The following is a 25,381-nucleotide window of genomic DNA, read 5'->3' as shown; positions in this document are numbered from 1 at the left end:
TGATATAAGAATAAAATAATGCAACTCAGGGGCAAAGAAAAGTGCTGAAGAATATTTTTATGATATCTACCAGATGATTTTTTAACAGATTAAGTTTATATTGGTTCATTACTTTACAATTATACTACCACCTTCATGGTGAATATATATTGTGATATAAACAAATAAAAAAGGAATAAAAGAGAAAAAGCAAGTATATGTTTTTCTTAATGTCTGTTTAATAATTTAAAATTCAAATACCATCAACTTTTTTCAAAGAAATGGAACAAATAACCCTAAAATTTGTATGGAACCAGAAAAGACCCCAAATAGCCAGAGGAATGTTGAAAAAGAAAAGCAAAGCTGTGGCATCACAATTCCGGACTTCCAGCTCTATTACAAAGCTGTCATCATCAAGACAGTATGGTACTGGCACAAAAACAGACACATAGATCAATGGAACAGAATAGAAAGCCCAGAAATGGACCCTCAACTCTATGGTCAACCAATCTTCGACAAAGCAGGGAAGAATGTCCAATGGAAAAAAGACAGTCTCTTCAACAAATGGTGTTGGGAAAATGGGACAGCCACATGCAGAAGAATGAAACTGGACCATTTCCTTACACCACACACAAAAATAGACTCAAAATGGATGAAAGATCTAAATGTGAGACAGGAGTCCATCAAAATCCTAAAGGAGAACACAGGCAGCAACCTCTTCGACCTCAGCCGCAGCAACTTCTTCCTAGAAACAGCGCCAAAGGCAAGGGAAGCAAAAGCAAAAATGAACTATTGGGACTTCATCAAGATAAAAAGCTTTTGCACAGCAAAGGAAACAGTCAACAAAACCAAAAGACAACCGACAGCATGGGAGAAGATATTTGCAAAGGACATATCAGATAAAGGGCTAGTATCCAAAAATCTATAAAGAACTTATCAAACTCAACACCCAAAGAACAAATGATCCAATCAACAAATGGGCAGAAGACATGAACAGATATTTTTCCAAAGAACACATCCAAATGGCCAACAGACACATGAAAAAGTGCTCAACATCCCTCGGCATCAGGGAAATCCAAATCAAAACCTCAATGAGATACCACCTCACACCAGTCAGAATGGCTAAAATTAACAAGTCAGGAAACGACAGATGTTGGCAGGGATGCGGAGAAAGAGGAACCCTCCTACACTGTTGGTGGGAATGCAAGCTGGTGCAGCTACTCTGCAAAACAGGACGAAGGTTCCTCAAAAAGTTGAAAATAGAGCTACCCTATGACCCAGCAATTGCACTACTGGGTATTTGCCCCAAACATACAAATGTAGTGATCCAAAGGGGCATGTGCACCCCAATGTTTATAGCAACAATGTCCACAATAGTCAAACTGTGGAAAGAGCCTAGATGTCCATCAACAGATGAATGGATAAAGAAGATGTGATATATATATACAATGGAATATTATGCAGCCATCAAAAAAAGGAAAGAAATCTTGCCATTTGCAATGACGTGGATGGAACTAGAAGGTATTATGCTAAGTGAAATAAGTCAATCAGAGAAAGACAATTATCATATGATCTCACTGATATGAGGAATTTGAGAAAAAAGACAGAGGATCATAGGGGAAGGGAGGGAAAAATGAAACAAGACGAAACCAGAGAGGGAGACAAACCATAAAAGACTCTTAATCTCAGGAAACAAACTGAGGGTTGCTGGAATGGAGGGAGGTGGGAGGGATGGGGTGGCTGGGTGATGGACACTGGGGAGGGTATGTGCTATGGTGAGCGCTGTGAATTGTGTAAGACTGTTGAATCACAGACCTGTACCCCTGAAACAAATAATACATTATATGTTAATAAAAAAAATAATAATTTAAAATTCAGAATAAGAAACTTAATTTTAGTCCCACATAGTTTGCTTCAATATACATGAAAAATGTCTTAGTGAAGAATGTAAACACTGAAAAAACTTGTGGGTTTTTTTCTTGATTTTATAATACTTTATTTTGGTCTTATTAAGGGGTTACCTGCCTCCTGTCTTCTATTTTAGATACTCAAAATGTCTTACCTTATGCCGAATCCACAAAGCTATGCTTAAAACGCTTATTGAGTAAATGAATTTGAATAGATTTAAAATAAACTATTGTGATGGTTAATTCTATGTGCCAACTTGACAGGGTCAAGGGGTGCCCAGATATCTGGTCAAACATTATTCCGGTATTTCCATGAGGATGTTTCCGGATGAGCTTAACATTGACATTGATAGACTGCGTGAGGCAGATTGCCCTTTCTAATGCGAATGGGCCTCACCCAATCAGTTGAACACCTACATAGGACAAAAGAGCTGACTCTCCCCCAAATAACAGAGAGTTCTTCCTGCCTTCAAGTTGAGACAGGTTTTCTCTGCATGCAAACTCAAAGTGAAACATCAACTCTTTCCAGTCTCAAGCTTTCCCAGCTCTCAGACGGGAACTATATCACTGGCTCCAGCTTGCCAACTACGCATCTTGGGAGTTGGTTCTGTTTCTATAGAGAATCCTAATACAGTTATTATTTGTTTTCAAAGTTTCCTTAAATACCCAGGCTTCTTTTAAGTAAACATAAAAGGTTCTTCTGATTAAATATGAAGTATCTTAGGTCCTCGAATTGTGGTTCTCTGAATTTCTTCCAGCTAATGAAGAATTGTAATTTCACTGTCAGCAAAACAGCTGGGATCTCATGTATGTATTCAGCATCTATGCTCTATTGATAGCAACTCAGGCAGTGTCGCCCCTAATGTCTCTGTGCCCTGGGGAGTATCCAATGCAAGCTAAGACTATGAGATCATTAACATCTTATTAGTGTAATGCAAAGTGTTAACATGAGATGAAATGGCAAGGATTAAATTCAAATAATAAGATTTCGCCCAAAGCTAAGGTGTACTCACCAACTATGAGATGATCACAGATCAGACGTGATTTTGTTTTCATTTCTGTAAATTTCCTTGGGCAGTATCTTTCCCATCTCTTATCCTCTACTGCCCTAGAGATTTGTATATAGTAATCTTTTCCAACAGTGTTGGCCCCTTGGGAAATCAAATTGTTTAATAAACTTCTAGGTTGAAGACCAGTTCAAAACACTCAACTCTCTACTAAATAAGGTAATAAAAATCACCAGAGGTATAAAAGCTATTGGCAAAAATCTAAGCTTCAAAATACATGAAAAATGTCGGTGAAGAGCACACCCTTAAAATTTATATTACTAACCAGACAACATATACCAGAAATCTTACTTGAAACATCTAGACATTTTTTATTACATGCATTCTGGATGTTTTACTAAAGAACTTACTCATTTCCGGTGAGTAAAGGGGGAAAAAAGTACTTCAACATGTTTTCAATAAAAGAAGATGGCTGTGAAAGTAAAATATGGAGTTTGAGGCTGGCCAGGACAAGCTCAAGGTAAATTCTTTGTACTCCAGAGGTACTCAGACACTTCATCCTAAGATAAATGCCTTTTTCATTTTTTCAAAATGTTCCAACAAAAATGAATCAAGGAGATTTTTTTCTTTTTTTCAAGGTTTTCTTTTCTCATTTTTTCTAAAATAGTCAAGGAAAGAAATAGTGACCACAGTTAAGAACTCCTCTATTCGTATAGGAATGCAGAGTAATATATGGGTTTTCCTTGTTTGATTTTTGTGAGGGCACTACCTCAAGGCACAACTCCCTTACTAGCTCTAGTTAATCCCCAAGTACCCTTTTCTGAGCTCCAGTCCTACCCAGTCAACGGACTCCTGGGTCTCTATCATTTCATGCTAAGCAGTCTTGCTGATACACCAAACTCAGTGTATTTAAATATGAAGTTCTCCTTCCTTTCTCCTTCCTCCCTCCTGAAGCCTCTCCGCCCTATCACCTCCTTTTCTATAAGTCTGCTCCACCTTCAGCATCTCTCTGATGACTCTAACCACCATTCTCCCATCTGCCTAAACCAAAACCTGAGACTCTGCCTAGAGGCCTCCCTCTCTCTTATCCATCAACAACACAATCATTTTACTCTTCTAATTTTTCTGTCATCTTTCCTTAATTCTCCACTGATGCCCTTAAAAGAAGACAAACGCAGCCCTCATCATTTCTTACCTGGTTGCCTGTGATAAGCTCCTAATCTCTGTTCTCTAGCCCCACCTTCCTTCAACCATCTTTACGTTTTCTAAAATAAGCATTCATTCACTTGCTTAACACAGTAGTTATTTATTGAACACCTACTGGGTACCAAGGCTCCGTGGTCTGCCCAAAGATGGAACAGTCGAAAGAAACAGACACAACTCCCTGCCCCGACAAAGCTTATAGTTACCAGAGGAAAAGAGAGAGTAAGCAAAATAAACCTGAAAGCATATTAATATGCTAGGTGCTGTGGGAAGAAATAAAGCAAGGGAGGGGGTAGAATATGCTGGGAGTGGTTGTTATTTTAAAGTGAATGGTCAGGGGGCGCCTGGGTGGCTCAGTCGTTAAGCGTCTGCCTTTGGCTCAGGTCATGATCCCAGGGTCCTGGGATCGAGCCCCGCATAGGGCTCCCTGCTCCGCGGGAAGCCTGCTTCTCCCTCCCCCACTCCCCCTGCTTGTGTTCCCTCTCTCGCTGTGTCTCTCTCTGTCAAATAAATAAAATCTTTAAAAATAAATAAATAAATAAATAAATAAAATAAAGTGAATGGTCAGAATTTCCTCATTGCGGAAGTAATTTTTGAGAAGGGAAAGGTGAAGAGAGGGAGTTATGAGGTGGAAGAGATCTCCAAAGAGAGGAAAGAGCAAGCAAGAGCCCTGAGGTGGAAGGGCACATGGAGTCCTTGAGGGAACAGCAGGTGCCAATTTACCCCGCACCAGGAACACTAGTAGGAAGAGAGGTCAGAGGGGAAGTTGGGGCAGATCCTACAGGGTCTTGCTGGATAGAACTCTTACTCCACTTGGCGTCCCAAGAACAGACTATGGAGGGCAAAAATAAAAGTACCAAGCCAGTTAGAATACTGCTGTGGTAACTGAGACAAGCACTGATTGTGGTTTGATGGCTGGTAGTAGCGAAGGTGATGGGAAGTGGTCTGACTGAAGATATATTTTGAACGTACTGCCATGACCTTAGTTTCCCAGAAAGGTAGCGCCTAAGGCAACTGTGTTCTCAGAAGTAATTTATTTGGGAATGTCATCCCGGGAAGCAGGAGTACATGACCCAGGCTATGAAACAGGGAAGGAAAAAAATGGTGATTTGAGAATGAGTTATCTAGTTCACCCCCACTAAAAGTATTATGACATGAGTTTCAGTGTATCCATCCTGGGGAACAAAGAAGTGCTTCTCTCTCAGCTCCTGTCCCCCATCGGTCATGTCTGGCTGCCCATATTCCTCGCACATGCTGCAGAGTGGTTCCGGCCAGAGTCTCACAAGCTACATCAAAAAGGCTGCAGGCAAGAGGCTGAGAGCTAAGACAATATCCAAATCCACCATCAGAGAGCAGGGCAATGCCTTCATGGAACCAGTTGTTGCAACTGTGGCAGCATGAGGGGTAGTTCCAAGAGGATTCTGAAGTGGTACACAGGGGTGCACAATATAGACATTACCAAAATAACTGTCAAATGGACCGTATGTTTTATGTGAGAGATAAAGAAAAGCTAAGGATAATACCAAGGGTCTTGTCCTAATCAACCACAAGGATGGCACTGCCATTAACTGAGAGGGAAGACAATGGGAAATATGATTATGTTACTTCCTCCTTCAAAGCCAGTCATGGATCTACGCAATCCACTGGAAAAAGTATGTGCTTCCTGGGCTGGGTCCACACACACACTCATCTTCTGTCCCCTGCTTACAACCTCGAATTAGCCACTCACTACCCCTCACCTCCAACTCAGTAGTTAACACTAAACTCGCCCATCCTCTGGTTACACCTGCCCTCTTCGGTCTCTTTGGGATTTTGGTCATGTTGGTTCCCTCTGGGTGGAATCTGTTTACTTCCTTTCTTTGCCCAGATAACTCCTTATTAACGTTTAGTTGCCAACTCAGTTGATACTTCCTTTCAGTCAGATATACATCTATTTGTTCCCAAAGTATTCTTTGTATTTGTCTGCCTCCCCTCAGAATGTGACCAGGGAATATTTTCCTTGAGCTCACAAGGCACATGACAGCACTGGAAGATACTAGGTGTGCAATAAAAGTATGATAAATGAAAGGAACAAATTGCTGGCTTCTCCAAGTCACTATATATTTATTTTAAAGATACAATATCCATGCCTCAAATCATCTTTCCATATTCACTCTTTCAATATTTTAATATACCACCTCATCCTCTGAGACAATGAAAGTTGTGCCCAAAGTCATATCAGGTTTTAGTAGGTCAACAATTAAAATTCAATTTTTCTGATTCCTATCAGAAAAGGTTACTGCTAAATAATGCAATATATGTTAAGAAAAAAAAAAGAAGAAGCAGATAGCAGGAGGGGAAGAATGAAGGGGGGGAAATCAGAGGGGGAGATGAATCATGAGAGACGATGGACTCTGAAAAACAAACTGAGGGTTTTAGAGGGGAGGGGGTGGGAGGATGGGTTAGCCTGGTGATGGATATTAAAGAGGGCACGTTCTGCATGGAGCACTGGGTGTTATGCACAAACAATGAAACATGGAACACTACATCAAAAACTAATGATGTAATGTATGGTGATTAACATAACAATAAAAAAATTTTTAAAAAAAGAAAAAGAAAAGGTTATTGCTTTTTCCCCCAACTCCTGGACAAGACCTAAGTCTAATATGTTCTAGGATATATTATAGGATTAGGTTGCTAAAGAGCAAAAACACCTACTGCATTTTAATACCAATTTTCCACTTAAACATAAAAATAAGACCATCTGGAAGTAAAAGAAAATTGTTCTAGAGATCTTAAATCTTAATGACTTCTAAGGAGAGATATAATATAATCTGATTTTATGTAGTCGGCCCCATCTCAGACTTACAGGTAAAAGATCTTTTTCAACATGTCTATTATCTACAGGACTAAATGATATATTTAGTTAATGCTATTCACACAGGGCAGAGACCAGCAAACTTCTCATTGTACCTTCTTGGCTTCATTCCATTTTAATTCTGATGGAAAATGTGAGTACATTAGTTTTAGATTCAATATAGGTTTCTATCGGGTAAACTTCTTGGCCGACTAGATTTTCTAAACCTAGTCCTTCTCACTTGGAACAAATGTGTTATTCGAGAAGATGCCAACACATCATGTGTTACTGATACATAACGAGATTAAGAGGAAAAATGAAAACACTTAAAATGCAAAACATACTTGGGAAAGAATTACACAGCAAAGTGACCCGGGGAATGCCCTCAGCCATTTTCTGAAATTATTTGGATAATATCTTCAGGATTTAAGAGTACACCTAGGTCCTATTAAATCTACAAAATGTTCTAAGTTTAGGGAATAAAATGGCATACAAAAGAAGGCCTCATTCTATAATTTCCAGTGAATAAAAATCACTTGTCTGAAACTTCCGAAGTTCTATTAAGTCATTAAACAACTCTCATATTAAGTTACAAGAAAGTACAGACTAATATACCCTTCTGAAACGTGTGGATTAAATGAGATCATCAAACACTGTGGCATTTTTATACTTTCCTAAACTAAAATTCCTTTACTAGAAAAGTAAGGCAGAAGACCCTACTATCTAACTAAAACACTTATCGTTCCATAACTCTGCTCACAAATCATCCATGAATTTCCACTGCATGTGGGATAAAGTTCAAGTTTACTCAGCAGCAACATAATGTAGTCCAGTGGTTCTCAAACTTCAGCCACACATCTATATAACCTGGAGGGCTTACTGAAACACAGATTTCTGGACCCATCCCCCGAGCTTTTTGATCCAGTAAAGCTGGGGTAGGACCCCAAAATTTACATTTCCAATAGGTTCCCATGGAATGCTGAGGCAGGGACCACAATGTGAAAACCACCATCCAGTCACAATCTAGTTTTTGTGCGCTAACTTCCACTCCCCCACACAAACTTCACATCCTTTGATTTTGTTTAAACTATTCCAATTGCTCTTACACTTACGGGCTCTGAAGTTAGAAGAAAGAACTTTTACTTAACCTGTACTCTACAGGGCAACTGTATTTCAACTGTATTTAAATGCTGCCCCAACTATAGTCCAACTTACCCTGAGTCAGCTTTAGCATCACTTATTATTAAGACTCTGATGTACAAACCTCAAGGCCCTGAGTGGGAGAAGCATGAAACAAAATTCTGGGAAAATGTTTTTGTTATGACTATGAGCTCCTCCTATCTGAGAAGGGCTTGTCAGTGTGGGCAATTTCCCAACCACTCTAACCCCATGACAGGAAAGGCATTTCTGCTACATCAACAAGTAGAAAAGGAATGGGCACCTCTGATTCAGGCTTGAGCCCTCCTGGACTATAGGCATGCTCTCTTTCCCCCAAGCCAATCTTTTAATCTGCGTAGGGAAAGTTCATGATAAAGGTTCATAAGCAAACTAATAGATTCCCACAAGGCCCAGACTCAGAATTATGAACAGCAGCTGTCCCAAGAAGATAACTTTTCCCCTTAATTGAGCAAGCAGGGCTGCAGGTGGGCTACTCGGCTACATTTTTAGCAAAGGAAAAATGATCTGAATTTAACCAGAACGAATGGTACCTCTCAATCACAAAGAATTTTTCTCATAAACCAACTAATAAAATGACAAAACACCTCACTAAAATTCAGATTTCGGAGATAATATATTATTATAATTGATACCAGAAAAAGCAAACAACAGTCCATATAGAAGCCCTATTACAACATTTCATTTGTAGAGAGTATTTTCTGGAGTCAAGGTCTTTAACAGGGAAAAGGAAAACCCATTATGCTTTCTAGCTAAAAGGGGGTAGAGTGGATTTGTACTTAATTTTGTTTCTAATTATCTCTTTTGTGATATAAAATTCCACAAGTATACAAAAAAAAGTTAGAGACTACTGGGTTCTTAAAACTAATTTTTTATAAAATCTTAACAGGTTTTTTATCACCATGGAATAAAATATTATAGAAGAAAGCCAAATGAGCCCCTTCTCCCTTTTTCCCCCGCTCTCCTAATTTTGCTACTTATCACTCCTATGAATATTTTATGAGCTTTATAGAAATATAATCCACATGCCAAAAATTCACCACTGTAACATGTCTAATTCAATGCTTTTTAGTATATGTACAAAGTTGTACAACAGTATCACAATCTAATTTTAGAACATTTTCATTACCCCCCAAATAAGCACCATACCCATTAGCAGTCACTCCCCATTCTTGTCCCCAGCCCCCATCCCAGGCAATTTATGGCTACTAATCTGCTTTCTATCTGTATTGCATTACCTATTCTCGACTTTTCATAGAAATGGAACAATACAATATACGGTCTTTACTTCTGGCTTCTTTCATTTAGCATAATATTTTCAAAGTTTATTCATATTACAGCATATATCAGTTCTTCATTTCTTTTCATTGCTGACTAATATTCTATTATACAGATAAACAACATTCTATCCATTCTTCAGCTGATGCTGTTAAGAACATCTGCATACAAGTTTTTTGTGGACACTAGGTTCTCATTTTACTTAGGATATATACCCAGGAGTGAAATTTCTGGGTCACAGGGTAACTAAATGTTTAACATTTGGAGGAACTGCCAGACTGTTTTCCAAAGTGGCTGCACCATGTTATATCCTAGAAGTAGTGTATGAGGGTTCCAATTTCTCCACATCCTCAACAACACCTGTTATTATCTTTTTGGTTACAGCCATCTGAGTGGAAGTGGCATCTCATATGGTTTTGATTTGAATTTCACCAATAGCTAATGATATTTAGCTTATTTCATGTGATTATTGATCACTTGTATATATTCTTTGGAGAAAAATCTATCCCGATCCTTGTCCATTTATAAGTGGGGCAAATAATCTTTTTCCTATTAATTTGTAAGAGTTCTTCATATAATCTGGACTCAAGTTCATTAACAGATACATGATTTGCAAATGTATTCTCCCATTCTGTGGGCTCTTTTTTCATTTTCTTGATCGTGTACTTTGAAGCACAATTTTTAATTGATGAGATCAATTTTATTATTTTTTTATTGTCGCTTATGTTTTTGGTGTCACATCTTAAACTATTGCTTAATCTTATGAATATTTCTATATAATTACTATCTAGATCAATAAATGATATTTCATTCCTCAATATGATTGAAGCTATGTTCCAAGTAATAATGATAAGGGTTCCCATTTATCTGCATCCTTGCCAAATGTTGATAATCTCAGACTGTCAATTATTTTGCCAGTTGACTGTAACCTGCTAGCTCATATTATTTTTAACTTGCAGACATTCACACATTAAATGATAAGAATGCTGACATTTGTATTCTTGGGTTTGTGAATTATAAAATCACAATGAGGTATGTCAGTGACTATTAGATGATTAGTATTTAAACTAACTATAAGAATGCTGCTTTCTTCTTTACCCCTAAACATTTCTGATGATTTAGTAGATAATAAGGTAATGATTCATTGAAAACCACAGGAATAAGAAACAAAGACTCTAGACTAATAAGTAAACATTACAGAACTTTTGGAGGGTAATTTTGCTCAAGTATCTTGAAAGTACAAATATGTGATATGAAATCCTCAGCAGATCTTTAAAACTCCTTAAGTAGCAAATACAAGAATCAAAACAAAGCCACAGGACAAATGACCAAATATTTTCATTCCATTTGCAAAAAAAAAACCCAGTTTGGATTCACAATTACTGAAAACACAGTCAGTGGAGAGGTAGAAAAATTATGATAAACACTACAGAAATTTTACCTGGTAAAGACAGTTCATCAATTATTCTAAAACATTCTACAACAATGGCCCAAAACCATAAAACCAAATGTGTAAATCCAAAGGATCCCAGTACAAATGACATCCTACAATGGAAAGGAACAATAACCTTGCAATTTTAGCATTAAGAAATAAATCTGTAGAGGTGTTAGCCCTCACTCTTGAGGTGTAAAACTGCAGATCACATTTCTTGTTTGCACTAATAGCTACTCAGGATATTTTACAAGTAATCTCTAGCTTAACATTTGCAGGAAATCTTGGGAACAGGAAAAAGAAAAGGATGCTCCATTCTTCAATGCAGGATGCAAATTTTTTTTCTAAAAAATAACTCAAATATGTTCCTAACTTTGTCTTCTTTTCACCTCAGATGGTAAGGTGCTGCAACTCAGAACTGTGTATAATTTGCATTTCCATAAACACTAAATTAGGACAATCTAAGTGTGGTTGAACATAGCATACTTTCGAGTAGGAAAACCAAAGTGGAGATTATCAGTTCTGAGTTTTATTCACACACTAAAATATTTATTCATGGTGGCGATTGTGTGTGTTTTTATAATCTGTTTCTTAAATAAAATGTTCATGTGGCAAAGGTTTTGTTTCTACTTTCTAAACATTCAGCCTGAATAGAAATCCTAAAGTCAAATTTAAACGTCATTCCCAAAAGAACACGAATGACACCTGGAACCCCAAGTTCTGGGTTCTGGCTCTAGAAGTGATAGACTTTAGATAAGTAATCTCACAACTGTGTGCCTCACTGCCCTCACTTGTGAAAATGAGAAAACACAAGGAGAGCATTAAAATTAACTAGGTCTTTTTAAAATGTAGGTGCCTGTATCATATATTTCTGCTGGGTTTACTTTAGGTTGTGCAGATGTTTGTTTATATAATGGCACTTTATTTTCTGTTAAAGGAAACCTTCGGCTCCATCATCCCACACACAAACTACTTCCGTTCTTACTTGAAAGGAAATTCCTTTTCAAGGTTCACAGTACATTAGAGACAGCTGCATTGCTGAGCTTCCTCCAGAAACTTTAAAAAGTTGCAGATGTAGCTCATGCATGACATGGATCATGGAATGAGACAATCTGAAGCATTTAGATTGCCCCTTCTCTTACCCTCTTTCAATGTTATATTTGCTGGGGTGTTGCTCACCTACATTAAGTGGGAATGTGTGTGTGTTGCTCACCTACATTAAGTGGGAATGTGTGTGTGTGTGTGTGTGTGTGTTTATTTTAAATCAAGTCCCTGAGAGAAGGCAGGAGCTCTCTAAAGTGACTATCTTGAGTGCTAATTTCCAAAGCAAGATAAGGTAAAAAGTACATTTCCAGTTAATGACATTTTAACAACAGACCGTCACTACCTATTAACTTCCAAAGAGGCAATCCTCACATCAACCACACATTCCCTGGCTGTTTCCATATTGCCCTGGAACTCAAAAGTGTTTGTCTGGAAAACTCAATTCTGAACTAAGAACCAGCAAAAGAAGAATACTAAACTACGGTCATAAGAATTCTGGTATGGGGCTTTTTCAGCAGAAGCAAAGGAGAGAGTTATGATGCAGTTTATCTTCAGAATAGTCGCCCAGATCGCTATATGGCCAGGAAGACAAACTATTTTCATTGGGAATAACATACTGAATGTAACTGGAGGTGGGTACAGGGCTCAGGAGCAACCCAACAACAAATATGGTGCTTTCTGAGGATAGTTCACAGAGCCAAACTCTAAAAAGATTTCCGGGAACCTACCAGGTGTCCAGTGACTTTCTGGAGACAGAAATTAATTAATGTATCTGAGAAAGAAAGAGGATATTTGGGATTCTCATTTCTGTTTCTCTCTCCCAGAAATCCTTCAGTTCATATTCGGATTGTTCCAAGTAAGTTAAGACTTACTATCCCTTCTTCATCATTAGGAGCAAAATTTTAATAGTGCTAGAACCACTGTTTTATTACACAACAGGTCACAGTAATATAATGTTTCCTGAAAGAACATCTAAATTGGATATGCGGTTAAGCCACTTTCGAAACAAATTCTGACAATTCCTTTTAAACACTCATTAATAAAATAGGTTCTTCTTTTGGTCAGAAAAGGGAGTTTAGAGGTTCTGTCTGTAGGTAAAGAATGAACTGAAATTTACTAACTCCAATCCATGTGTACAGAACCCCTTGGGGTAGCTTAATCAATTGCAGCTTTCTGGACTCGGTTCTAAAATATTTGACTTAGTAGCTCTGGGATGGGGTATAGGGAACTGCATCTTAAAAATGATTTCGTGATTCTGATGTAGGCAATACGGTGAACCATGCTGTGAGGAAAACTGCAGACTCCTCGTTTCTTAAATGGATGACTGCACGCTGCTCACCGGTTGTTCCTCAACAGCCACCGAGCGAGCCTTCAGCCAGTGCTCCTCGAAACACCTGCGGCCAGTCAGGCCAGAAAGAGGCGGAAGATCACCTGATCCTGAATTCAGGTCTCTTCTACCACACTGCACCAAGCTGCCACAAAGAAAACACATTGGCCAACTGCTATATTATTGTTGGCAAGCACCAAAATTTGCTCAAAACCTTTACAAATGAAACCCAGCTGCTTAAGCTCAATACCAGATGTCTTCTACAATGTGTGGCTTTGATAGAGTAAATTGAGCATAAGAAAGAGATGAAATATATGAAAATCTAATTTGCAAGATGTTTGTCATTAAGTCTGTGGAACAAAAAAAGACAGAAAATTATATTTTTCAATGCAAGAGGTTAAGTAGGGGAGATTAATAATATTCATAATAGCTAATAAAATGCATGTTATGGATAAACTGTTAGTATTCGTTCACAAAATCCATGCCAAACCCAATCTCCAGAAATTCCCACTGAGAGAATGTCATGTGTCTGTGAAATCACATGATTGAGCACAAAGCGTCCTTTTCCTTTAGACCCACTCCCCAATTTGAACACGTTTTCACTCAGGGCCTAGGAAATTAGGTAGGAAATATTTAGTGATATTCTCTGATTTCAATAAACTGTAATAACCCTGTGAAAACATCCATATAAGAAACATATGTGTGTGGCTATGTATATGGTGGAGGTAAAAAGGCAATCTGTTTAGCAGCCTCAATTAAGTGCCTCCCCCCCACCCCCCCTCCCCCACTTCTGCTGTTACCATGTCACCCGAATGCTCTGTTGTTGTTTCCAGACCACTGCACAGGTCTCAATAGCTTTGGCAGATTTCAGAGACCACGTTAAACTCAGAAAGCCACTCAAGTATTCTGCCAATGAACTGCTGCACAGTCCCTCACTCAAATGAGCTGATGGTTCATGGGTAAATACAGCATATTACTTCTATAACATTAACCTTTTTAAAAAAAAAATTGAAACATAAAAAGATGTTGTAATGGAATATGAAAACAATACTCAATTGAGCATCTTAAGTCTAACCAAGACAAAAGCTGGGTCAGGATTTAGCCCCGTAAGAAAGTACATCATTAAAATGATATGCAATTATAATTGGCAAGTTACTATTTTTTCCTATTGGAGAAAAATGTTGTTTTAGTTTTCCTTTAGACAGAAATCAAAATAAAGCTAAACACTTTAGCAAAGACATAGTTTGATCATGAATATTTCTACAAACATAGTAACAGAAGGATAATTTCCCGCAGTTTCCAAAACAAACCTGGCCTCAGGTTTCCTGAAGCTCCACTGCTATTGGCATTGGCATAGTTTATATCTGAAGGTAAACATAAAAGGCCACACAAAAAAAAGTAAGATTTCTTGTTAGGTTCAATTGCTTCACATGCCGCTGGTATCTCATCAGTGCAGTTCCCACATCACAGAAGTTCCACAGATGATGCAAAAGTGATGTAAGTCACTGTTTCCTTATACGTTAACAATCCCGTTAAAATTGTGAAGATACTAAGATGAATATGGGACATCGTGTACTACAGGATACTATGAACCAAAGCCAGTTTTCTGCATGTACTCGTGAAGTTTTTAAAAACCTCATGAATTAGATATGTACATCAATTTTCCTCTAGACTCCAGAAGGGATCAAAAGCATATTTTCAGACACTAAATTCCCAGAGTCCGAATGAAAAACGTATACTGTTCGCCTCAAACTTGTGGCCTGTTTAGGGATCGTAAGGCAAAATTTACAAGAGGTTCTTTGTGACACATAAGCTTTACAACTACCTTTTTAATAAAGGAGTGAAAATTATATGCAACATTCTGACAGAACTAGTCTTCCAAGTGATGACACTACTTGTTTTATGTATTATTTTTGCCACTGTCTTGATATCTTGAATTTTCTATAGCATCTTTTTATATAGAGAGAAAAAAAATTCACACCATTTCATTTATTGCAAAAATAATTCCGTAGAAACTACAGAAATATATTACCATTATTTTTGGTAGTAACATTTCCTGGATACCAAAGTTCATATAAAAATATTTAAATGTTTTTTATAATTTTTCTAAACATACAGCTAATAAATAACTCAGTAGCCAACAGGAATTCATTTATAAACAAGAGTACTAGAGATATTTATGTCACTATTACAAATGACAGTAGCAGCTATATTAGATGTTTCTGATCGTCAATCTAATCTAAAACTTCTTCCAAAAAAAAACTTCTCCTGCCCACAGTGTCTGTTGTTGGGTGGCCATCTTGGTATTGACTGACTACATACATCCCAGCTGCGTTACATAGGATTACTGTAAGGGTCAGCAGCCAATCAAATTCTCTCTCCACAAAAATTAGAAATAAGAGACAGTGAAACATTTATCAGTTAACTCTATAGAGCTAAATAAAAAAGGTCCTGGAATAACAGTGAACGAGACTGATGAGTATGGCTAGAGAGATAGTCTTCTCTATACGCCAAGCATTGTGCTATGCCCTGGGGATACAGCAATAAATAAAATGGGCATAGCTTTTTCCTCTAAGAAGCTGAACTTCCAGCAGGAGAGTGACATGTATAATGACAAGTCATGATATATACTATAAAAGAAAAATAAAACTTACAATGAGGGCTTATATGAAGGGGAGCCCATTTACTTTGGATTGTTAAGGAAAACTTAGTGACATTTAAGCAAATGGATAAGCAGAGTAGAGAAGCGAAGAACTGTCCAGGCTCTGGAAACAGAATATATATGTGAAACACCCAAGGAGATAAAAGGTTTGGATGATTTGGGACAGGGAAAGACCAATGGGGCTGATGGTCAATGTCTAGGGAGATGAGCTGGGAGTTAGGGGCCCTTGGATACCAAGGCTAGCTGGCCAGGTAAAGATCTGGATTTCAACCTAAATGCAAGAGGTCTCCATTAAAGAATTCCAAACAGAAAGAAGGAAAGAGACAGAGTCACATAGAGGAAAGAAGAAGGGAATGTCCATGAGGCCCCTCAGAGACACAGATGAGTAGAAGCTCAGACCTTTGTGGCCTCTGGATCCCATGAGGCCTGTGTTTCCCCTCAGCTTTTCTCTATATCTCTACTCAACTTCTTTCTCTACTTAAGTTTCCATTCTTTATGACCAAACTATCAATAACAATAATGTGATTTTATATGAAAAGTTAACTACTGAAGGAATGTGACAAAGATGATATCAAGCAGAGAGATCAGTTAATCCAAAAGCCACAGTCTCGCCAATGTTAAAAGAAAAATGGTGGGGTCTAAAAACAAGATTAAGGTTAGTCTGAGTGCACAGTCACAAAATCATCTTTAGAGATTTTAATATGAACATTTCCACAAAAAAATCCACTAAAATGGAAAAGGTAACTATTTTACAGATTAAAAAAGTATAATAATCAAGACCCTAAGAGTCCATCTGAACCCAAAATATCGCAAAAGAAAGCTTGATAGGCCATTTAACTGATTAAGATAATTTCCCTATAATTAATTGCCAATATACTTTGTCTTATTTAAGGATTTTCCCCATGTCCTGTATGAATTCTAAAATTAGGTATGTATTTGAAAAATTAGGGAACAAAAAAACATATTCATAATTTGTTCCTGGCAGTTCTAAGTCAATAAAAGATTTGTAAAATGTTATTTCAGAAAAAAAAATGTCATTTCAGATTCAACTGGCTTACAGAGGCCAAAAAAAAAAAAAAAACTTATTTGAGTTACTCTGATCTAATACTATTATTCTTCCAGAAGCCTTCACGTATTTGTAATTTAAAGATTAAAAATTATGTATAGATACACACAAACACACAGCTTACATATATGGTTGCCACCATTAAAGAATATAACTTCCTGTAACAAAAGTAAAGCCAAATAATTGGAGTTTGTGCTCAATAGTTGTGTGAATGTCTATTATCCAATATACTCTGAAGAATTTAAGTTGAGAACTATAGTTTAGCCACTTTCCTCCCAGGTAAATTACCACAGAGATCAAATTTCTTACATCTGTGATGCTCACCACAACTTGCAGTTACTGCCGATTAATAGCCTGAGATTAATTGTTGGAAGTGCCACATAATAGCTGTAGTAGAAAACATTTTAAACACAGAACCACATTTATGCATTTAACAGCTGTGTTGGTCTAACAGTTCAGATTTTCACTGTATTTTGCCATATGGTAACAAGGATCATTTTTCACTTAAAAATATTACCCAAAATTGATGCCCTATAGCACTATTACCATTCTCATTTTGAAACCACACATTCTCAGCCCATGTCTGTTATCCTCCTGTCACTATATTCCCTATTTGTCTTAATTTTAGTTAAAACATTTCATAACATAGTTTGTTTTTTTTTTAAATGAGTGCCAACCAGATCAAACACAAGTATTATAATAGGAAATGGAATAGGACCCGGCAATGAAGAGGCAGAATGTAGTATCTGGGTTCTATAAAACTGTAGGAGCCAGGAAGACTGGGACTTATTTTTGTTCACTAGGCTTGGGGATTTTCCTGTATTCAAAAACAGCTGATTACTACTTCCTATCTCACCATTTTTCCCTATAACTCATTTTTGATGTAGAATTACTCCTAAGGACAAAAAGTTGGCTGCCAATTTTGATTTTAATCTGATTGCTGTAATAATCTACGACCGTGATTTTATGGAGGGGGAGGGGACTGTAGAAATGTTCACATATATATTTAACAGGAAGCTAAATAAAAATCTCACCCTTTTAAATGCCAGAACATGAGGCCCATCCATGTCAGGAGAGGCACACTGTTGCCATCAATGTGTTAGAACAATAAACAGAAAGAGTCCTTTAGTTTTTAGGTCTGTCAGTTGATCACATTTATAACCTCCCTAAATTCCTTTGGCAGAACTTAAGAAGAATAGTAGTGGCCAAAGTGATACTTTAATACTGTTTACCTATTGCACTACATTCACCATGATTGCCTGTGATTTTCTACTACGTTTTACAAATAAAGGGGCAGCTCAATCCTCAAAAGAAAACATTTCACAAGGAGAAATGAACACTGCAGATTTTCACCACGCCAGGTCCTATTTTCACTTTTAGAAAAATGCAATTCTACATTTCATGATTCTAGCTTTAAAAAAATCCATTTCTGAAGCAATCACAATGTGCCAATATAAAAAAAAACAAAGTTCAAATCTTCTACCAAGATGTACCTTTGTCTCCCTTTTTCTTAAGCCTGTGTGTCCTCAAGTGAAACATTCTAGGATTTAAGCAATGATAAGATTTAGGCTGATGAGTCACCTACCCACAGGCCACCCTAGCTATTCTGTTCCAAGTAAGAAGAATTCTCCTTTCCACTCACTGTGACTCTACTGAGTTTTGTTCCATTTATGGTATAACTGGAGTGTTGTACATATTCCTTCCACATATAAAACTTTTAGGTTTCCATATGTTTAACTAACAAAATATTTTTATTAGCCAGATGCTCACATTCTCCAAATGTCTCAAGTTGTCATTTTGAAATACATTTACTTTTAAGAAGGATTTAAGGTCTCAGAACAATATTCTTGGCTTTGCCATTCACTGAAGAATCATGACCACTTCATTTTTCTGTATTTTCTATTTATCGTAAGTTTTGTGATCATTTTCACTGAAATACATGCAGAATTAATGATAAAACGTTACAAGTTATCAATGAATAATAACTTTGATAGTCAAAGTTGTTTAGTCTTGATTAAACTACTAGTCCTTGTCTATAGCACATTCTGTCTTCATTGGGGCAAAATCATAAAAACCATGGAGCTTATTTTTTGTAAAACTATTATAAAAGGTTACAGGTAGAGAAACTCCTTTAAAAAAAAATTAAAAGTTCATTTGTGACAAAGCTGGGAATATACATCGGGATTTAGTATGTTAATCACACTAAGGTGAGTTATCAGATTCTTTTAAAATGTCTTAATTTACATTTCCAGCTTGGTTGTCCCCTATTCCTGCATAAACTATTAATAATAATATGAATAGTAACAAAAGCTTAGGAAATACTATGTATTACAGACACTGTTCTAAGTGCTTTCCATGTACTTACCCATTTAGTAATCAAATCAACCCTATAGCAACACACACACACACACACACACACACACACACACAGGAAAGAGCCCTGGACAGAGAATTTAAAAAGACTATGTTAACTAGAGGAAGGCAAGGAATGTCCCCGGGCTTCAACCTCCTCACCAGGAAAGTAAGACAGTTCTCCATTATTATTTTAAGGTGTATTCTAAGCCTAGCATTTGTAATTCAAAAATTCCATGTGTAGCATATGGCTTCTGCTTTTTATTGATATATACCAATAATGAATTCAGGTATTCATATTTTTCAAGGAAAATGCTAAAAGACAGTGAAAAATTAGCTTCAGGCAATCAAGAAATAGTAGTAGCATGAATAGAGGAATAAGAATTTCACCTCACACATAAAATTCTTTGAGCTTCCTGGAACATTCTTAAGAAACAGTTTCCCTGAGGCTTTACTATTGTCTTCTAGAAGGCACCATATTATTATAACAATTTTTGGAAAATAAATTAGCACATCAGGTAAATGAACTACCTACTGTTCCTTCATAGCAATACATAAAACTCCTTTGGGTTACATTTACCCATGCCAGAAATTAAAAGCTTTCTTTCATAGAGCCAAGACACAACATATAATATTGTGGTAGTGCCATGGAATATTTGAGATTATGAAAACAGGAATCTTATAAATGCCAATCAAAAGTACATGCCAATTGATAATACATACTTCCCAAATAAATAGTATTGCCAAACTGGTTCTATAAAGTGCATTCACAAGGACATGAGGTTGAACTGTAAATGCATTTCCATCTCATACATATTCCTTTTGTCACCTGGCTTAATTTTATATAGTCACTCTCTCTTTATCTCCAACTTCATGACTCCCTCTTTGCAAATCACTATCACAGAGAGTTGTTTCATAATGTTATCTTTCCTCTATTTTGAAAATAGTTTATCTGCTTTTATAATTACTCTTTTATTTAAAAGTTTAAAGTAACTTTTAAAAATTGCCATCCTTTTACAAATTGCCATCAACTTTATACAAGAATCATTCTGGACAAAATGATCATTAAGCAAGCCCCTGTTCTGAAATGTGGACAAACATCTGATATATTCACAATTTATAATTATTGCTATTATAAAACTGGAGATTTACTCAAGGCATCTACATAAAAGTTGTAATGAACTTCAAAGTTAATTAGCTAACCTATAAAAATCTAACAGCATTCAAATTTAAATGATCAAAACAAAGTTTATTAGAATTATTTTCGTAAATTCTTCGCATACAAACTGTCTCAGTATGTTGACAACTGACTTCATATTCAAAGTTCCAAACTGGACTGGATTGAATTCTTAATTACTAGAGAAAACAAACTTTGAATACCTTTAAAAATTATCCTCATACGCTATCTAGTAAGCTTTTGCTCAAATAGAAAAAAAGTAGTAAAATTACAGAGCAGTTGGAGGATGGGGACTGGAAATGTTTAGCCACTGCACTTCTGCCCAGAACTTTCCCTTCTGTGATAAAAGCCACACAACCTGACGTTAACGCAGCCCCCTGTCAGCACTGTACCATGGGGCACTGATCTTCTTACCCCTCGTGTGCATAGACAGAAGAATGAGCAAGGAAATGTGAAGCTGCCAGTTTAGTTCTTCCAGCCAACCCATTGCGCAGGAGAGCAGTAAACGTGACCCGCCTGTTTCAGCCTCCTGCTTCTTGCCTTTCCTTCTTTCACTGAGCCTTCTCTCTTGCCACTCCTGTCAGAGCTTCCGGCAAGCCTGCCAGCAAGCCTGAGACAGGACCGTGAAAGACAAGCCTGTTACAAACTGGTTCTGTCACCACAGAGACTTCAACCGATCACCTCGTGGGGAGGACAACAAAGGGCGGTGAGGACCCTGAGCTGGATTGTTTTCTTAAGAAAGGAGCCTGACCCAGCTGCCCACACAAGGGCCGGCGCATGCGGGGGGATGTGCTCTGCACTGGCCATGCCAAAGCCCCCCAAATCTCCCAGGCAGCTAGGAAGGGACTGCAAAGCCACACGCATCTGTCCTTTGCCGTCATGAATTAGCTTACTTCTTTTGTCAAGGTTTTTTTTCTTTTCTCTTGCTGACAATTGTTCACTGTTTGGGAATTGTAGAAAGACAAGGAAAAATAAAACGCTTTCTTTGATGAAATGATAGAAATAGTGCAACACACGGAAGTGTCATGTTAGGACAGTTTTCTCACATCACTATTTAAATAATGGAGCAAATACCTCTGAATCAAGTGCACAGACATGAAAAAGGGTCCCGTGTAAAGAGTATCTTCAATGACTATTTCAAGTTAAAGTATTCCGTTAAGCTATCAACTAATTTTAAATGACTAGAGTCTGAAGTTTCCTATGTAGAAAAAGTACTGTGAACCTAACCGATCTTATTAACATAAGTTATTCAATTTTTAAGATTTTTACTGTAATCGTGCCTCAACATAAATTATGAACAGTTTGTAAAATTCCATTTTCAATGATATCCTGAGTGACCTTTTTTTAATACTAAAGAACTTTTTTGAAGTCTATTTGTTGTCCTTGACTCTGGGAACTGTCAATACTAAAAGAACAGCAAGAAATATAAATGAATCGACAGTATGTGGAGAAACTACAATGTCACCATAGATACAAACAGAAGTAGTTATTAAATGCCATCAGTTTACATGATAAAGGATTTATGTTAATGAAACCAGAGACATATTTCAATGATTCTATCTCAGATACTATCGGAATGTGTTTACTTGATATTTTAAAAATTCTTTTCTTGGAAAAAAAAATCTCTGCCATCTTTTCATTCTTAACAGGCACCCACACCCCTCCACACATCCCAGCACCTCCCAGCACTACCCTACTGGGTACCATTCAAATCTACTCTCTAGTTAGGAACACCAACAATTGCTTTCTATGAATTTACAAATACTACTATCAATCCAATGTCCTCGATTCACATTTTCATGAAATAAAATGTAACAGAAATATAGTATCTTTAACAATATATGAGATTTTGGAATATCCTAAACTTAAGAAACTAGACATTTTGCATTTCACAGAAGCCATGCAACGGACTTGTCAGAAAACTGTAAGTTGGGGGTGGTATCATTTCAGTATCATTTACCCACATCCCTTTTAGCTAAGAAGGGAGACTGAGGCATACTAAAATGAACAAGACTGATCAGGAGCAGAGGGTAATATGTGGGAAAAGACGACAAAAATCAAGCAATAGAATCTCTTGTTCAAACCTATATTCGGCTCAGAGCCACATCACAACATGGTTCCACTGCCAATTTGGAACCCAGCCTTTAGCTCTGGGAGGACGAGTGAATGGCTGAAATGTGGGACAGCTCCCACTGCTCGCATTTCCCCAATATGAGTATCCATAAATGGTTCAAAGCCTAAAGGGAGAGCCGTTGCTCCCTCCCTAGAATCCTATTTCAGTTCAAAGCAATTCATATCAGCAATCATTTCTAATTTTGCACTATGTGCTCGCTGAAATAAATGTACTCAAGAAGTTTACAATGCCACAGCAAAAGCAGTATACATAATAGAGAACTGTGAAAAATGTAACATTTTAAGATGAAGTGTCCTCAAATGGAATAAAGATGGAAAATCAGAGTAAGAGATGGATTAGACTGGGCCAAAAACTGAAGGGAGAGCTGGACGCTGAAATAAGAATTGAATTTATACAGCAATAGAGGAGATGGAAAGGAAGAAATTATACGAGCAAGGATTAGAGGTAGGATTAAATATTTCATTTGTGTAATAGCATGAGAAGAAAAATCTTACTGGAGCAGACAGCTCCTATTAGTAAATGGCTGGAGAGAAACCTAGACAGAGTGGAACCAGACTGTGCAGGATTCAGAACGTAGATTACAGAGTTTAGACTATATATTACATAAATAACTAAAGGCGTTTGAACACTGACTGGCTCAATGAATTAAAAAAAAAAAAAGGTTTAGAATTTCAGCATATAGGATGAGTCTCTGAACCTGAACTTCTAACTCTGTGAGGAGAAGTGAAAATCAGAAGCATGAGAGGCTCCTACTTGGTCAAGCTTTTTGGTAATACAGATTTCTTTCTTTCATTTATAATACTAAGAAATTCAGAATGAATTTACCCCTATTAATTCCCTCCATTTTGCCTTTTATTGTTTAATATATGCTGGGTGCCAACCACGAAAGAGACGCTCTATAAAATGCATAATGAGGTTCCAGACAACGAGGCTCAAAAGATATAATAAAATTCTTATAATGTAGATCAGAAATCTGGTTTAGCAAAACAACCCCGATTTGCATATGACTTAAGCCGTTCACCCTCCAGTACACACCCAAGGAGGCTTCAAAGAAAGCTCTGAGAGAATATTAAGGGAAAGGTGTTCATTTGAAAATATACACATGAGAGAAAGGGCAAGGAAAGAGAAAAGGAAGACTACAGCTAGGGCTGCCTGTATGAGTAGGCTGTGCAAGGCTACCTGTCAACTGTCAAATTCTTCAACAGACCTGCTCATTCTAGATTTATGGAGCCTGTGCTCTGAAGTAGAGAGCCTAGTTCTGCTCTTGGACAAATATATAACCTTGGACAAGTCATTCAAACTTTGTTGGTCATTATTTAACGTAAGATTGTTACATAGATTATACAAGGATATGAGTATTAATTAATGAATACGGTGCCCAGAACATAGGCAGATATCAGAAAATGGTCAATTTCCAAAACACTCTCACTAATCACTCCCCTGCCTCCTGACAAAAACATCCTTTGTTAACAATAACGTCCCTTAATGTAACATTTGCCAAACTGTTCCCGTCACAAACAATGTGGTCACTAAAGCAAAGATAAAAAAGGTGTCTTATGTTAAATCAGGTTTTAAAAATTCGAATTACACCCACAAAGGGAAATGTTTAATCAGTCTCCTTCTACTTAGGTCATTGAATATTCAGATACTTGAAGCAGAGGTCTATGACACTACTGTTTTAACAATTTCTTTTTATTTTATTTTATTATGTTATGTTAATGACCATACATTACATTAGTTTTTGATGTAGTGTTCCATGATTCATTGTTTGCGTATAACACCCAGTGCTCCCTTCAGTACATGCCCTCTTTAATACCCATCACCAGGCTAACCCATCCCCCCACCCCCCTCCCCTCTAGAACCCTCAGTTTGTTTCTCAGAGTCCATAGTCTCTCATGGTTCATCTCCCCCTCCAATTTTCCCCCCTTCATTTTTCCCTTCCTACTATCTTCTTTTTTTTTTTTTCACATATAGTGTATTATTTGTCTCAGAGGTACAGGTCTGTGATTCATCAGTCTTACACAATTCACAGCGCTCACCATAGCACATACCCTCCCCAATGTCCATCATCCAGCCACCCCATCCCTCCCACCCCCCACCACTCCAGCGACCCTCAGTTTGTTTCCTGAGATTAAGAATTCCTCATACCAGTGACTACTGTTTTAACAATTTCAATATGTGACTTATCTTCACACAGAAAACTCCCCAAATCTACTGATTTTATGTATATATGCAGTTTTTAAACTGAACTGGGGGAACTGTATCTAGTAAATGGGATAGGAGAACGTTTCTTAAGAGACAGGACCTGCCCTCAGGGCACAACTGACTGTGTAAGTTGAGGACAAGCATACAATGCAAATGACCATGCAGTACAGCCACTGCCTGGGGGACAGTAGGAACACAGAAAGTACAGTGGACAAAGATGAATTCGGACTGGGGGTGGGGACTGGACTTGTGGGGGAGAGGCATGCCAACTAGGTCTTCAAAGATAAGTAGGAATTCACTGGGTGAGGGGAGGGCAAAGGAATCCTAAGCAAAGGGAACGGAGAGTACAGAGACTCAGGAGTAAGAAAAAGAGCAGTGTTTGTGGAGAACGTGGGAACCTGGATATGCCCGGAGAACAGAGACAGACGTTGGGCTGGAAAAGTAGATGGGAGAAAGTGGGAAGGACCTCATGTCTCATAATGGGATTCTGTGGGAAGCCATGCCTTCATTTCTAGAGGAGGTATTTGCACAGTTTATTTTCCATTATGGGAACTGACTACAACTACTTCTCGCAGCTGATTACATTTCAAAAGAAA

The 25,381-nt window shown here is 37.5% G+C and overlaps 1 protein-coding gene across 9 annotated transcripts in view; it reads right to left on the bottom strand.

Annotated features, from left to right (window-relative positions):
* The window catches only part of BMPR1B (bone morphogenetic protein receptor type 1B), a 391,083-nt gene that overhangs the window by 84,024 nt on the left and 281,678 nt on the right, over window positions 1–25,381 (bottom strand). Inside the window, exon 1 of one of the 9 annotated variants that reach the window (XM_032400861.1) lies at window positions 20,861–24,270. The exons of 7 other annotated variants lie outside the window; for them this stretch is intronic. In XM_032400861.1, coding sequence (XP_032256752.1) covers window positions 20,861–20,933 — 73 coding nt within the window. In that variant the 5' untranslated portion in view covers window positions 20,934–24,270. Of the gene's footprint in view, window positions 1–20,860; window positions 24,271–25,381 lie in introns of those variants that run through there. One more of the 9 variants, XM_032400867.1, reaches the window with a different exon arrangement.

Source organism: Phoca vitulina, unplaced genomic scaffold, assembly GCF_004348235.1.
Source record: "Phoca vitulina isolate PV1807 unplaced genomic scaffold, GSC_HSeal_1.0 scaffold3, whole genome shotgun sequence".
Classification (NCBI taxonomy): Eukaryota; Metazoa; Chordata; class Mammalia; order Carnivora; family Phocidae; genus Phoca; species Phoca vitulina.
Note: the sequence above shows the minus strand (reverse complement) of the source record. Positions and strands in the feature narration are given on the sequence as shown.